This window comes from Oncorhynchus masou, chromosome 18 (assembly GCF_036934945.1).
Source record: "Oncorhynchus masou masou isolate Uvic2021 chromosome 18, UVic_Omas_1.1, whole genome shotgun sequence".
Taxonomy (NCBI): Eukaryota; Metazoa; Chordata; class Actinopteri; order Salmoniformes; family Salmonidae; genus Oncorhynchus; species Oncorhynchus masou.
In genome coordinates, this window is record NC_088229.1 from 78,647,939 (window position 1) to 78,664,158 (window position 16,220).

Sequence of the window (16,220 nt, forward strand, 5' to 3'; positions counted from 1 at the left end):
GGGTTCTAACCTCCTCTCCCTCCCCCATAGTAGTCCAGGGGTTCTAACCTCCTCTCCCTCCCCCACAGTAGTCCAGGGGTTCTAACCTCCTCTCCCTCCCCCATAGTAGTCCAGGGGTTCTAACCTCCTCTCCCTCCCCCACAGTAGTCCAGGGGTTCTAACCTCCTCTCCCTCCCCCACAGTAGTCCAGGGGTTCTAACCTCCTCTCCCTCCCCCACAGTAGTCCAGGGGTTCTAACCTCCTCTCCCTCCCCCTCAGTAGTCCAGGGGTTCTAACCTCCTCTCCCTCCCCCACAGTAGTCCAGGGGTTCTAACCTCCTCTCCCTCCCCCACAGTAGTCCAGGGGTTCTAACCTCCTCCCCCACAGTAGTCCAGGGGTTCTAACCTCCTCTCCCTCCCCCACAGTAGTCCAGGGGTTCTAACCTCCTCTCCCTCCCCCACAGTAGTCCAGGGGTTCTAACCTCTCCCCCACAGTAGTCCAGGGGTTCTAACCTCCTCTCCCTCCCCCACAGTAGTCCAGGGGTTCTAACCTCCTCTCCCTCCCCCATAGTAGTCCAGGGGTTCTAACCTCCTCTCCCTCCCCCTACAGTAGTCCAGGGGTTCTAACCTCTCCCTCCCCCACAGTAGTCCAGGGGTTCTAACCTCCTCTCCCTCCCCCACAGTAGTCCAGGGGTTCTAACCTCTCCCTCCCCCACAGTAGTCCAGGGGTTCTAACCTCCTCTCCCTCCCCCTACAGTAGTCCAGGGGTTCTAACCTCCTCTCCCTCCCCCACAGTAGTCCAGGGGTTCTAACCTCTCCCTCCCCCACAGTAGTCCAGGGGTTCTAACCTCCTCTCCCTCCCCCACAGTAGTCCAGGGGTTCTAACCTCCTCTCCCTCCCCCACAGTAGTCCAGGGGTTCTAACCTCCTCTCCCTCCCCCACAGTAGTCCAGGGGTTCTAACCTCCTCTCCCTCCCCCATAGTAGTCCAGAGGTTCTAACCTCCTCTCCCTCCCCCACAGTAGTCCAGGGGTTCTAACCTCCTCTCCCTCCCCCACAGTAGTCCAGGGGTTCTAACCTCCTCTCCCTCCCCCACAGTAGTCCAGGGGTTCTAACCTCCTCTCCCTCCCCCACAGTAGTCCAGGGGTTCTAACCTCCTCTCCCTCCCCCACAGTAGTCCAGGGGTTCTAACCTCCTCTCCCTCCCCCACAGTAGTCCAGGGGTTCTAACCTCCTCTCCCTCCCCCACAGTAGTCCAGGGGTTCTAACCTCCTCTCCCTCCCCCACAGTAGTCCAGGGGTTCTAACCTCCTCTCCCTCCCCCACAGTAGTCCAGGGGTTCTAACCTCCTCTCCCTCCCCCACAGTAGTCCAGGGGTTCTAACCTCCTCTCCCTCCCCCACAGTAGTCCAGGGGTTCTAACCTCCTCTCCCTCCCCCACAGTAGTCCAGGGGTTCTAACCTCCTCTCCCTCCCCCACAGTAGTCCAGGGGTTCTAACCTAACCCTTGTGAGGATCAGATCAACCCGACTCCTCAGCCAGAGGGTCACAATAGTGAGAACTTACCAACAGACAATCTGTCAACGCTCTGAACTTACCAACAGACAATCTGTCAACGCTCTGAACTTACCAACAGACAATCTGTCAACGCGCTGAACTTACCAACAGACAATCTGTCAACGCTCTGAACTTACCAACAGACAATCTGTCAACGCTCTGAACTTACCAACAGACAATCTGTCAACGCTCTGAACTTACCAACAGACAATCTGTCAACGCTCTGAACTTACCAACAGACAATCTGTCAACGCTCTGAACTTACCAACAGACAATCTGTCAACGCTCTGAACTTACCAACAGACAATCTGTCAACGCTCTGAACTTACCAACAGACAATCTGTCAACGCTCTGAACTTACCAACAGACAATCTGTCAACGCTCTGAACTTACCAACAGACAATCTGTCAACGCTCTGAACTTACCAACAGACAATCTGTCAACGCTCTGAACTTACCAACAGACAATCTGTCAACGCTCTGAACTTACCAACAGACAATCTGTCAACGCTCTGAACTTACCAAGGACCCAGAGTGCACACAGACGAGCTGCAGAAGGACAAGGAGGCAACGATTCCCCATCAATTAGCAGTGCAATTTTGAGAGGGTTTATCTAATGTTCCCTCATTAGATTTCAGCTAATCTTGCCCTGCGCAAGTGTGTGCGTGTGAGTAGGTGCCACTGTGTGTGCGCGTGAGTAGGTGCCACTGTGTGTGCGCGTGAGTAGGTGCCACTGTGTGTGCGCGTGAGTAGGTGCCACTGTGTGTGCGCGTGAGTAGGTGCCACTGTGTGTGCGCGTGAGTAGGTGCCACTGTGTGTGCGCGTGAGTAGGTGCCACTGTGTGTGCGCGTGAGTAGGTGCCACTGTGTGTGCGTGTGTATTTACAACTTTTTTCATACATTTTTTTATTTAAATTTTCCATAAACTCATCCTCAAAACACTCTCCTACAACCCGCCTCACCAATTTATATTTATAAAAAAGTATTATTTACCTCAAGTCTGTAATCATCCAAGCCAGAAACTCCAAACTCCAAGAAGCTAGCCAGAAGCTAGCCAGGAGCTAGCCAGGAGCTGAGCTAGCCAGGAGCTAGCCAGAAGCTAGCCAGGAGCTGAGCTAGCCAGGAGCTGAGCTAGCCAGGAGCTAATCCAGAAGCTAATCACAAACTGGGTCAGGAGCTGGCCGGAAACTGGCCAGAAGCTAGCCAGGAGCTAATCCGGAAGCTAGTTGGAGTTTTCGTCGATTCCGGAGCGAGCATCGGTTGTAGCTAGCTGAGGAGTTCCATCAATCGCTCCTGGGCTGCGGTCACCTGTCCGGACCCGTTTTGCTGCCTACGCGGAGCCCCACCGGGCCTACACGGCTGAACTGCCGACGTTGTCTACCTGAGGGAGTTATCCGTCTGGTTCCTCCGTCGCAAAGTTGCCTGGGCGCCCATCTGCGGCCTGCTAGCCATTAGCCGTCTTATCGGCTGCTATCTGAATAGATTTTCTGACAATTTATTTATTTATTTGTATTGTTATTGTTATTTTTTTCTTCTTCTGGGCCTCTAGCTACATCTATTGTTTTTATTTTTGTTGTTGTTGTGTGATTTGGATTGGTCCCCTCTACCACACGGAACCCCACTAATCTACTGACGGAGCGCAAGAGGTGGCTAATAACAGACCTCCATCCTATGCTAGCTTGCTATCGATGGCCTGGCTGGCTGTCTGGATCACCGTGACCCCCAACCAACCTCTCCACTCTGGACCCTTTTGATCACTCGACTAAGCATGCCTCTCCTTAATGTCAATATGCCTTGTCCATTGCTGTTCTGGTTAGTGTTTATTGGCTTATTTCACTGTAGAGCCTCTAGTCCTGCTCTCCATACCTTATCCAACCTATTAGTTCCACCACCCACACATGCAATGACATCTCCTGGCTTCAATGATGTTTCTAGAGACAATATCTCTCTCTTCTTCACTCAATACCTAGGTTTACCTCCACTGTATTCACATCCTACCATACCTTTGTCTGTACATTATACCTTGATGCGATTTTATCGCCCCCAGAAACCTTCTTTTACTCTCTGTTCCAGACGTTCTAGACGACCAATTCTTATTGCTTTTAGCCGTACCCTTATTCTACTCCTCCTCTGTTCCTCCGGCGATGTAGAGGTGAATCCAGGCCCTGCAGTGCCTAGTTCCACTCCTATTCCCCAGGCGCTCTCTTTTGACGACTTCTGTAACCGTAATAGCCTTGGTTTCATGCATGTTAACATTAGAAGCCTCCTCCCTAAGTTTGTTCTATTCACTGCTTTAGCACACTCTGCCAACCCGGATGTTCTAGCTGTGTCTGAATCCTGGCTTAGGAAGACTACCAAAAATTCTGAAATTTTAATTCCAAACTACAACCTTTTCAGACAAGATAGAACTGCCAAAGGGGGCGGTGTTGCAATCTAGTGCAAAGATAGCCTGCAGAGTTCTGTCCTACTATCCAGGTCTGTACCCAAACAATTTGAACTTCTACTTTTAAAAATCCACCTCTCTAAAAACAAGTCTCTCAGCGTTGCAGTCTGCTATAGACCACCCTCTGCCCCCAGTTGTGCTCTGGACACCATATGTGAACTGATTGCCCCCCATCTATCTTCAGAGCTTGTGCTGCTAGGCAACCTAAACTGGAACATGCTTAACACCCCAGCCATCCTACAATCTAAACTTGATGCCCTCAATCTCCCACAAATTATCAATGAACCTACCAGGTACCTCCACAAAGCCTTAAACACGGGCACCCTCATAGATATCATCCTAACCAACTTGCCCTCTAAATACACCTCTGCTGTCTTCAACCAAGATCTCAGCGATCACTGCCTCATTGCCTGCATCCGTAATAGGTCAGCGGTCAAACGACCTCCACTCATCACTGTAAAACGCTCCCTGAAACACTTCAGCGAGCAGGCCTTTCTAATCGACCTGGCCGGGGTATCCTGGAAGGATATTGATCTCATCCCGTCAGTAGAGGATGCCTGGATATTTTTTTTAAATGCCTTCCTAACCATCTTAAATAAACATGCCCCATTCAAGAAATTTAGAACCAGGAACAGATATAGCCCTTGGTTCTCCCCAGACCTGACTGCCCTTAACCAACATAAAACATCCTATGGCGTTCTGCATTAGCATCGAACAGCCCCCGTGATATGCAGCTGTTCAGGGAAGCTAGAAACCATTATACACAGGCAGTTGGAAAAGCCAAGGCTAGCTTTTTCAAGCAGAAATTTGCTTCCAGCAACACAAACTCAAAAAAGTTCTGGGACACTGTAAAGTCCATGGAGAATAAGAGCACCTCATCCCAGCTGCCCACTGCACTGAAGATAGGAAACACTGTCACCACTGATACGGCTGGCCATGCTAAGGCTGGCCATGCTTTCCACCTGGCTACTCCTACCCCGGTCAACAGCACTGCACCCCCCACAGCAACTCGCCCAAGCATTCCCCATTTCTCCTTCTCCCAAAACCGTTCAGCTGATGTTCTGAAAGAGCTGCAAAATCTGGACCCCTAAAAATCAGCCGGGCTAGACAATCTGGACCCTTTCTTTCTAAAATTATCTGCCGAAATTGTTGCCACCCCTATTACTAGCCTGTTCAACGTCTCGTGTCGTCTGAGATCCCCAAAGATTGGAAAGCAGCTGCGGTCATCCCCCTCTTCAAAGGGGGGGACACTGTTGACCCAAACTGCTACAGACCTATATCTATCCTACCATGCCTTTCTCAGGTCTTCGAAAGCCAAGTCAACAAACAGATTACCGACCATTTCGAATCTCACCATACCATCTCTGCTATGCAATCTGGTTTCAGAGCTGGTCATGGGTGCACCTCAGCCACACTCAAGGTCCTAAACGATATTTTAACCGCCATCGATAAGAAACATTACTGTGCAGCCGTGTTCATTGATCTGGCCAAGGCTTTCGACTCTGTCAATCACCACATCCTCATCGGCAGACTCGACAGCCTTGGTTTCTCAAATGATTGCCTCGCCTGGTTCACCAACTACTTCTCTGATAGAGTTCAGTGTGTCAAATCGGAGGGTCTGCTGTCCGGACCTCTGCCAGTCTCTATAAGGGTGACAGGGTTCAATTCTTGGACCGACTCTCTTCTCTGTATACATCAATGATGTCGCACTTGCTGCTGGTGAGTCTCTGATCCACCTCTACGCAGACGATACCATTCTGTATACTTCTGGCCCTTCTTTGGACACTGTGTTAACAACCCTCCAGGCAAGCTTCAAGGCCATACAACTCTCCTTCCGTGGCCTCCAATTGCTCTTAAATACAAGTAAAACTAAATGCATGCTCTTCAACCGATCGCTACCCGCACCTGCCCGCCTGTCCAACATCACTACTCTGGACGGCTCTGATTTAGAATACGTGGACAACTACAAATATTTAGGTGTCTGGTTAGACTGTAAACTCTCCTTCCAGACCCATATCAAATATCTCCAATCCAAAGTTAAATCTAGAATTGGCTTCCTAGTTCGCAACAAAGCATCCTTCACTCATGCTGCCAAACATACCCTTGTAAAACTGACCATCCTACCAATCCTCGACTTTGGCGATGTCATTTACAAAATAGCCTCCAATACCCTACTCAACAAATTGGATGCAGTCTATCACAGTGCAATCCGTTTTGTCACCAAAGCAACATATACTACCACCATTGCGACCTGTACGCTCTCGTTGGCTGGCCCTCGCTTCATACTCGTCGCCAAACCCACTGGCTCCATGTCATCTACAAGACCCTGCTAGGTAAAGTCCCCCCTTATCTCAGCTCGCTGGTCACCATAGCATCTCCCACCTGTAGCACACGCTCCAGCAGGTATATCTCTCTAGTCACCCCCAAAACCAATTCTTTCCTTGGCCGCCTCTCCTTCCAGTTCTCTGCTGCCAATGACTGGAACGAACTACAAAAATCTTGGAAACTGGAAACACTTATCTCCCTCACGAGCTTTAAGCACCAACTGCCAGAGCAGCTCACAGATTACTGCACCTGTACATAGCCCACCTATATTTTAGCCCAAACAACTACCTCTTTCCCTACTGTATTTAATTTATTTATTTTGCTCCTTTGCACCCCATTATTTTTATTTCTACTTTGCACATTCTTCCATTGCAAATCTACCATTCCAGTGTATTACTTGCTATATTGTATTTAATTTGCCACCATGGCCTTTTTTTGCCTTTACCTCCCTTATCTCACCTCATTTGCTCACATCGTATATAGACTTGTTTATACTGTATTATTGACTGTATGTTTGTTTTGCTCCATGTGTAACTCTGTGTCGTTGTATGCTTTGCTTTATCTTGGCCAGGTCGCAATTGTAAATGAGAACTTGTTCTCAACTTGCCTACCTGGTTAAATAAAGGTGAAATAAAATAAAAATGTGTGAGTAGGTGCCACTGTGTGTGTGTGAGTAGGTGCCACTGTGTATGTGTGAGTAGGTGCCACTGTGTGTGCGTGAGTAGGTGCCACTGTGTGTGCGTGAGTAGGTGCCACTGTGTGTGCGTGAGTAGGTGCCACTGTGTGCGCGTGAGTAGGTGCCACTGTGTGCGCATGACATTGTTTACTACCGGCCTCCGTGTGTGTGTGTGTGTGTGTGTGTGTGTGTGTGTGTGTGTTAGGCCCTCTTACCTTCTTCCTGCTTGGCCATGTCCTCTGGGTTGCTCTCGCTGTCTGCCTCGTATCCCTCTTCCTCCCCCAGCACTGGAGCCTCACCACACCCCTGCACCTCGTCTCCCTCCTCAGCCTCAGATAGATCCCCTGCCGGGACCACACTCTCCACACACACTGCTAACTTCTAGAGGGAGAGAGAGAAATAGGGGGAGAGAGGGAGAAAGGGATAGGGAGTGAGAGAGAATGAGTACAGTGAGAGAGAATGAGTACAGGGAGAGTAGAGAGAGAGTAGAGAGAGAGTAGAGAGAGTAGAGAGAGTAGAGAGAGTAGAGAGAGTAGAGGGAGAGAGGGAGAGAGGGAGAGAGGGAGAGACAGTGAGGAGAGGGAGAGCAGAGAGTAGAGGGAGAGAATAGAGGGAGAGAATATAGAGTAGAGGGAGAGTAGAGAGAACAGAGAGCAGAGTAGAGAGAAAGTAGAGAGAAAGCAGAGAGAAAGTAGAGAGTAGAGAAAAAGTAGAGAGAAAGTAGAGAGAAAGTAGAGAGTAGAGAGAAAGTAGAGAAAAAGTAGAGAGTAGAGGGAGAGTAGAGAAAAAGTAGAGGGAGAGTAGAGGGAGAGTAGAGAGAAAGTAGAGAGTAGAGAGAAAGTAGAGAGTAGAGGGAGAGTAGAGAAAAAGTAGAGAGTAGAGGGAGAGTAGAGAAAAAGTAGAGTGAGAGTAGAGAGAAAGTAGAGGGAGAGTAGAGAGAAAGAAGAGAGTAGAGGGAGAGTAGAGGGAGAGTAGAGAGAAAGTAGAGAGTAGAGAGAACATAGAGGGGAGAGTAGAGAGTAGAGAGAGAATAGAGAGAGAGTAGAGAGAAAGTAGAGAGTAGAGAGAAAGTAGAGAGTAGAGAGAAAGTAGAGAGTAGAGAGAAAGTAGAGAGTAGAGGGAGAGTAGAGAGAATAGAGAGTAGAGAGAACGTAGAGAGAAAATAGAGAGTAGAGGGAGAGTAGAGAGAAAGTAGAGAGTAGAGGGAGAGTAGAGAAAAAGTAGAGAGTAGAGGGAGAGTAGAGAGAAAGTAGAGAGTAGAGGGAGAGTAGAGGGAGAGTAGAGAGAAAGTAGAGAGTAGAGAGAAAGTAGAGAGTAGAGGGAGAGTAGAGAAAAAGTAGAGAGTAGAGGGAGAGTAGAGAAAAAGTAGAGTGAGAGTAGAGAGAAAGTAGAGGGAGAGTAGAGAGAAAGTAGAGAGTAGAGGGAGAGTAGAGGGAGAGTAGAGAGAAAGTAGAGAGTAGAGAGAACATAGAGGGGAGAGTAGAGAGTAGAGAGAGAGTAGAGAGAGAGTAGAGAGAAAGTAGAGAGTAGAGAGAAAGTAGAGAGTAGAGAGAAAGTAGAGAGTAGAGAGAAAGTAGAGAGTAGAGGGAGAGTAGAGAGAATAGAGAGTAGAGAGAACGTAGAGAGAAAATAGAGAGTAGAGGGAGAGTAGAGAGAAAGTAGAGAGTAGAGGGAGAGTAGAGAAAAAGTAGAGAGTAGAGGGAGAGTAGAGAGAAAGTAGAGAGTAGAGGGAGAGTAGAGAGAAAGTAGAGGGAGAGTAGAGGGAGAGTAGAGAGAAAGTAGAGAGAAAGTAGAGAGAACGTAGAGAGTAGAGAGAACGTAGAGAGTAGAGGGAGAGTAGAGAGTAGAGAGAACGTAGAGAGTAGAGGGAGAGTAGAGAGTATAGAGAACGTAGAGAGTAGAGGGAGAGTAGAGATAAAGTAGAGACAAAGTAGAGAGTAGAGTGTAAGTAGAGAGTAGAGAAGAGGGAGAGTAGAGAGTAAGTAGAGAGAAAGTAGAGAGAAAGTAGAGAGAAAGTAGAGAAAGTAGAGAGAAAGTAGAGAGTAGAGGGAGAGTAGAGAGAATAGAGAGTAGAGAGAAAGTAGAGAGTAGAGAGAATAGAGAGTAGAGAGAAAGTAGAGAGTAGAGAGAAAGTAGAGAGTAGAGAGTAGAGAAAAAGTAGAGAGTAGAGAAAAAGTAGAGAGTAGAGGGAGAGTAGAGAGAAAGTAGAGAGTAGAGGGAGAGTAGAGAGAAAGTAGAGAGAAAGTAGAGAGCATAGAGGGGAGAGTAGAGAGTAGAGAGAGTAGAGAGAGTAGAGAGAAAGTAGAGAGTAGAGAGAAAGAAGAGAGTAGAGAGAAAGTAGAGAGTAGAGAGAAAGTAGAGAGTAGAGAGAAAGTAGAGAGTAGAGGGAGAGTAGAGAGAATAGAGAGTAGAGAGAATAGAGAGTAAGTAGAAAGTAGAGAGAAAGTAGAGAGTAGAGAGAAAGTAGAGAGTAGAGGGAGAGTAGAGAAAAAGTAGAGAGTAGAGGGAGAGTAGAGAGTAGAGGGAGAGTAGAGAGAAAGTAGAGAGTAGTGGGAAAGTAGAGGGAGAGTAGAGGGAGAGTAGAGAGAAAGTAGAGAGAAAGTAGAGAGTAGAGAGAAAGTAGAGAGTAGAGAGAAAGTAGAGAGTAGAGGGAGAGTAGAGAAAAAGTAGAGAGTAGAGGGAGAGTAGAGAGTAGAGGGAGAGTAGAGAGAAAGTAGAGAGTAGTGGGAAAGTAGAGGGAGAGTAGAGGGAGAGTAGAGAGAAAGTAGAGAGAAAGTAGAGAGTAGAGAGAAAGTAGAGAGTAGAGAGAACGTAGAGAGTAGAGAGAATGTAGAGAGTAGAGGGAGAGTAGAGAGTAGAGGGAGAGTAGAGAGAAAGTAGAGAGTAGTGGGAAAGTAGAGGGAGAGTAGAGGGAGAGTAGAGAGAAAGTAGAGAGTAGAGAGAAAGTAGAGAGTAGAGAGAACGTAGAGAGTAGAGAGAATGTAGAGAGTAGAGGGAGAGTAGAGAGTAGAGAGTAGAGGGAGAGTAGAGAGTAGAGAGAACGTAGAGAGTAGAGGGAGAGTAGAGAGAAAGTAGAGAGTAGAGGGAGAGTAGAGAGAAAGTAGAGAGTAGAGGGAGAGTAGAGAGAAAGTAGAGAGTAGAGGGAGAGTAGAGAGAAAGTAGAGAGTAGAGGGAGAGTAGAGAAAAAGTAGAGAGTAGAGGGAGAGTAGAGAAAAAGTAGAGAGTAGAGGGAGAGTAGAGAAAAAGTAGAGAGTAGAGGGAGAGTAGAGAAAAAGTAGAGAGTAGAGGGAGAGTAGAGAAAAAGTAGAGAGTAGAGGGAGAGTAGAGAAAAAGTAGAGAGTAGAGGGAGAGTAGAGAAAAAGTAGAGAGTAGAGGGAGAGTAGAGAAAAAGTAGAGAGTAGAGGAGAGTAGAGAAAAAGTAGAGAGTAGAGGGAGAGTAGAGAAAAAGTAGAGAGTAGAGGGAGAGTAGAGGGAAAGTAGAGGGAGAGTAGAGGGAGAGTAGAGGGAGAGTAGAGGGAGAGTAGAGAGTAGAGAGAACGTAGAGAGAGAGTAGAGAGAACGTAGAGAGAGAGTAGAGAGAACGTAGAGAGAGAGTAGAGAGAACGTAGAGAGTAGAGGGAGAGTAGAGAGTATAGAGAACGTAGAGAGTAGAGGGAGAGTAGAGAGTAGAGGGAGAGTAGAGAGTAGAGGGAGAGCAGAGAGAAAGTAGAGACAAAGTAGAGAGAAAGTAGAGAGAAAGTAGAGAGAAAGTAGAGAGAAAGTAGAGAGAAAGTAGAGAGAAAGTAGAGAGAAAGTAGAGAGTAGAGAGAAAGTAGAGAGTAGAGAGAAAGTAGAGAGTAGAGAGAAAGTAGAGAGAAAGTAGAGAGTAGAGAGAAAGTAGAGAGTAGAGAGAAAGTAGAGAGTAGAGAAAAAGTAGAGAGTAGAGAAAAAGTAGAGTAGAGGGAGAGTAGAGAGAAAGTAGAGAGTAGAGAGAATAGAGAGAAAGTAGAGAGTAGAGAGAAAGTAGAGAGTAGAGAGAAAGTAGAGAGTAGAGAAAAAGTAGAGAGTAGAGAAAAAGTAGAGAGTAGAGGGAGAGTAGAGAGAAAGTAGAGAGTAGAGAGAATAGAGAGAAAGTAGAGAGTAGAGAGAAAGTAGAGAGTAGAGAAAAAGTAGAGAGTAGAGAAAAAGTAGAGAGTAGAGGAAAAGTAGAGTAGAGAAAAAGTAGAGAGTAGAGAAAAAGTTGAGAGTAGAGGGAGAGGAGAGAGAAAGTAGAGAGTAGAGAGAAAGTAGAGAGTAGAGGGAAAGTAGAGAGTAGAGGGAAAGTAGAGAGAAAGTAGAGAGTAGAGGGAGAGTAGAGAGAAAGTAGAGAGTAGAGGGAGAGTAGAGAGAAAGTAGAGAGTGAGTAAAGAGAAAGTAGAGAGTAAAGGGAGAGTAGAGAGAAAGTAGAGAGAGTAGAGGGCGAGCAGAGAGAGTAGAGGGCGAGCAGAGAGAGTAGAGGGGGAGCAGAGAGAGTAGAGGGGGAGCAGAGAGAGTAGAGGGGGAGCAGAGAGAGTAGAGGGGGAGCAGAGAGAGTAGAGGGGGAGCAGAGAGAGTAGAGGGGGAGCAGAGAGAGTAGAGGGGGAGCAGAGAGAGTAGAGGGGGAGCAGAGAGAGTAGAGGGGGAGCAGAGAGTAGAGGGTGAGTAGAAAGAGAAGAGAGAAGAGGGAGAGCAAATAGATGGAGAGAATAGGGAGTAGAATGAGAGTAGAGTAGAAGGAGAGAAGAGAGAGCGAGAATCGAGAGTAGAGACAGACGAGAGAATAGAGAGTAGAGGGAGAGTAGTGGGAGAGTAGAGGGAGAGAGAGAAAGTAGTGGGAGAGTAGAGGGAGAGTAGAGGGAGGGGGAGAGAGTAGTGGGAGAGTAGAGGGAGAGTAGAGGGAGGGGGAGAGAGTAGTGGGAGAGTAGAGGGAGGGAGCGTAGAGGGAGAGTAGAGAGAAAGTAGAGAGTAGTGGGAAAGTAGAGGGAGAGTAGAGGGAGAGTAGAGAGAAAGTAGAGAGAAAGTAGAGAGTAGAGAGAAAGTAGAGAGTAGAGAGAAAGTAGAGAGTAGAGGGAGAGTAGAGAAAAAGTAGAGAGTAGAGGGAGAGTAGAGAGTAGAGGGAGAGTAGAGAGAAAGTAGAGAGTAGTGGGAAAGTAGAGGGAGAGTAGAGGGAGAGTAGAGAGAAAGTAGAGAGAAAGTAGAGAGTAGAGAGAAAGTAGAGAGTAGAGAGAACGTAGAGAGTAGAGAGAATGTAGAGAGTAGAGGGAGAGTAGAGAGTAGAGGGAGAGTAGAGAGAAAGTAGAGAGTAGTGGGAAAGTAGAGGGAGAGTAGAGGGAGAGTAGAGAGAAAGTAGAGAGTAGAGAGAAAGTAGAGAGTAGAGAGAACGTAGAGAGTAGAGAGTAGAGAGAACGTAGAGAGTAGAGAGTAGAGAGAAAGTAGAGAGTAGAGGGAGAGTAGAGAGAAAGTAGAGAGTAGAGGGAGAGTAGAGAGAAAGTAGAGAGTAGAGGGAGAGTAGAGAGAAAGTAGAGAGTAGAGGGAGAGTAGAGAGAAAGTAGAGAGTAGAGGGAGAGTAGAGAGAAAGTAGAGAGTAGAGGGAGAGTAGAGAGAAAGTAGAGAGTAGAGGGAGAGTAGAGAAAAAGTAGAGAGTAGAGGGAGAGTAGAGAAAAAGTAGAGAGTAGAGGGAGAGTAGAGAAAAAGTAGAGAGTAGAGGGAGAGTAGAGAAAAAGTAGAGAGTAGAGGGAGAGTAGAGAAAAAGTAGAGAGTAGAGGGAGAGTAGAGAAAAAGTAGAGAGTAGAGGGAGAGTAGAGAAAAAGTAGAGAGTAGAGGGAGAGTAGAGAAAAAGTAGAGAGTAGAGGGAGAGTAGAGGGAAAGTAGAGGGAGAGTAGAGGGAGAGTAGAGGGAGAGTAGAGGGAGAGTAGAGAGTAGAGAGAACGTAGAGAGAGAGTAGAGAGAACGTAGAGAGAGAGTAGAGAGAACGTAGAGAGAGAGTAGAGAGAACGTAGAGAGTAGAGGGAGAGTAGAGAGTATAGAGAACGTAGAGAGTAGAGGGAGAGTAGAGAGTAGAGGGAGAGTAGAGAGTAGAGGGAGAGCAGAGAGAAAGTAGAGAGAAAGTAGAGAGAAAGTAGAGAGAAAGTAGAGAGTAGAGAGAAAGTAGAGAGTAGAGAGAAAGTAGAGAGTAGAGAGAAAGTAGAGAGAAAGTAGAGAGTAGAGAGAAAGTAGAGAGTAGAGAGAAAGTAGAGAGTAGAGAAAAAGTAGAGAGTAGAGAAAAAGTAGAGAGTAGAGGGAGAGTAGAGAGAAAGTAGAGAGTAGAGAGAATAGAGAGAAAGTAGAGAGTAGAGAGAAAGTAGAGAGTAGAGAGAAAGTAGAGAGTAGAGAAAAAGTAGAGAGTAGAGAAAAAGTAGAGAGTAGAGGGAGAGTAGAGAGAAAGTAGAGAGTAGAGAGAATAGAGAGAAAGTAGAGAGTAGAGAGAATAGAGAGAAAGTAGAGAGTAGAGAGAAAGTAGAGAGTAGAGAAAAAGTAGAGAGTAGAGAAAAAGTAGAGAGTAGAGGAAAAGTAGAGAGTAGAGAAAAAGTAGAGAGTAGAGAAAAAGTTGAGAGTAGAGGGAGAGGAGAGAGAAAGTAGAGAGTAGAGAGAAAGTAGAGAGTAGAGGGAAAGTAGAGAGTAGAGGGAAAGTAGAGAGAAAGTAGAGAGTAGAGGGAGAGTAGAGAGAAAGTAGAGAGTAGAGGGAGAGTAGAGAGAAAGTAGAGAGTGAGTAAAGAGAAAGTAGAGAGTAAAGGGAGAGTAGAGAGAAAGTAGAGAGAATAGAGGGCGAGCAGAGAGAGTAGAGGGCGAGCAGAGAGAGTAGAGGGGGAGCAGAGAGAGTAGAGGGGGAGCAGAGAGAGTAGAGGGGGAGCAGAGAGAGTAGAGGGGGAGCAGAGAGAGTAGAGGGGGAGCAGAGAGAGTAGAGGGGGAGCAGAGAGAGTAGAGGGGGAGCAGAGAGAGTAGAGGGGGAGCAGAGAGTAGAGGGTGAGTAGAAAGAGAAGAGAGAAGAGGGAGAGCAAATAGATGGAGAGAATAGGGAGTAGAATGAGAGTAGAGTAGAAGGAGAGAAGAGAGAGCGAGAATCGAGAGTAGAGACAGACGAGAGAATAGAGAGTAGAGGGAGAGTAGTGGGAGAGTAGAGGGAGAGAGAGAAAGTAGTGGGAGAGTAGAGGGAGAGTAGAGGGAGGGGGAGAGAGTAGTGGGAGAGTAGAGGGAGAGTAGAGGGAGGGGGAGAGAGTAGTGGGAGAGTAGAGGGAGGGAGCGTAGAGGGAGAAGAAGTTTCTCAAAGTCAGGTAAAGTTATCAGGTTAACTCCATCACCAGAGCCAGAAGAGTAAAGAGTAACATGAAAGAATGCTGTACAATACAGAAGCTGTGCTGAAGCTAGGCTAACACAGGCAAACCTTTCTTACCCATGTTCCAGAACGGTCAGGTTTTACCCATCAGTCACGTCAAAAAATTACAAAAGCTAAAAACTTATTCGAGCAACACTCTTAATGTCTGTACTGTTGTTAACAAGAGGAAAACAACAACGTTTTCAAGGAACAGACCAATAATAAAGAGATTTCAGGTCATAAGACCTGCTTGTATCAGCTGACTAGCAAGACCACCCGGAGGTGCTGTTAGTCTGCTGTACACACACACACACACACACACACACACACACACACACACAGAGGAAGGACCGATTAGCTAACTGTTCATCATTTGTATGCCTGATGGGAACAGTAAACTAGCTGAGACAGCCTTCTGGATTTCAGGTGCTTGAGATAATAAAAACATATCCTTCCATTCCATCAACACTAAACCTGGAACAGCTACCCACTATATTACAGAGTTAACTCATTAACTCATTAAGAACAGCTACCCACTATATTACAGTTAGTAGGTTAACTCATTAACTCATTAAGAACAGCTACCCACTATATTACAGTGAGTAGGTTAACTCATTAAGAACAGCTACCCACTATATTACAGAGTTAGTAGGTTAACTCATTAAGAACAGCTACCCACTATATTACAGAGTTAGTAGGTTAACTCATTAACTCATTAAGAACAGTTACCCACTATATTACAGTGTGAGTAGGTTAACTCATTAAGAACAGTTACCCACTATATTACAGTGAGTAGGTTAACTCATTAACTCATTAAGAACAGCTACCCACTATATTACAGAGTTAGTAGGTTAACTCATTAAGAACAGTTACCTAGTCTACTATATTATAATATTAACTCATTAAGAATAGTTACCTAGTCTACTATATTACAGAGTTAGTAGGTTAACTCATTAAGAACAGTTACCTAGTCTACTATATTACAGAGTTAGTAGGTTAACTCATTAAGAACAGCTACCCACTATATTACAGAGTTAGTAGGTTAACTCATTAAGAACAGTTACCTAGTCTACTATATTATAATATTAACTCATTAAGAATAGTTACCTAGTCTACTATATTACAGAGTTAGTAGGTTAACTCATTAAGAACAGTTACCTAGTCTACTATATTACAGAGTTAGTAGGTTAACTCATTAAGAACAGCTACCCACTATATTACAGAGTTAGTAGGTTAACTCATTAAGAACAGTTACCTAGTCTACTATATTATAATATTAACTCATTAAGAATAGTTACCTAGTCTACTATATTACAGAGTTAGTAGGTTAACTCATTAAGAACAGCTACCAACTATATTACAGAGTTAACTCATTAACTCATTAAGAACAGCTACCCACTATATTACAGAGTTAGTAGGTTAACTCATTAACTCATTAAGAACAGTTACCCACTATATTACAGTGAGTAGGTTAACTCATTAACTCATTAAGAACAGTTACCCACTATATTACAGTGAGTAGGTTAACTCATTAACTCATTAAGAACAGTTACCTAGTCTACTATATTACAGCGTTAGTAGGTTAACTCATTAACTCATTAAGAACAGTTACCCACTATATTACAGTGAGTAGGTTAACTCATTAACTCATTAAGAACAGCTACCCACTATATTACAGTGAGTAGGTTAACTCATTAAGAACAGCTACCCACTATATTACAGAGTTAGTAGGTTAACTCATTAACTCATTAAGAACAGCTACCCACTATATTACAGAGTTAGTAGGTTAACTCATTAACTCATTAAGAACAGCTACCCACTATATTACAGAGTTAGTAGGTTAACTCATTAACTCATTAAGAACAGCTACCCACTATATTACAGAGTTAGTAGGTTAACTC

At 45.7% G+C, this 16,220-nt stretch overlaps 1 protein-coding gene across 1 annotated transcript in view; it reads right to left on the reverse strand.

Annotated features, from left to right (window-relative positions):
* lyst (lysosomal trafficking regulator) overlaps positions 1 to 16,220 on the reverse strand; it is a gene marked incomplete at its 3' end in the record, with an annotated part of 204,258 nt that overhangs the window by 95,769 nt on the left and 92,269 nt on the right. Inside the window, 1 exon segment of the mRNA XM_064924533.1 lies at positions 7,187 to 7,352. Within this exon segment, the coding sequence (XP_064780605.1) occupies positions 7,187 to 7,352 (166 nt within the window).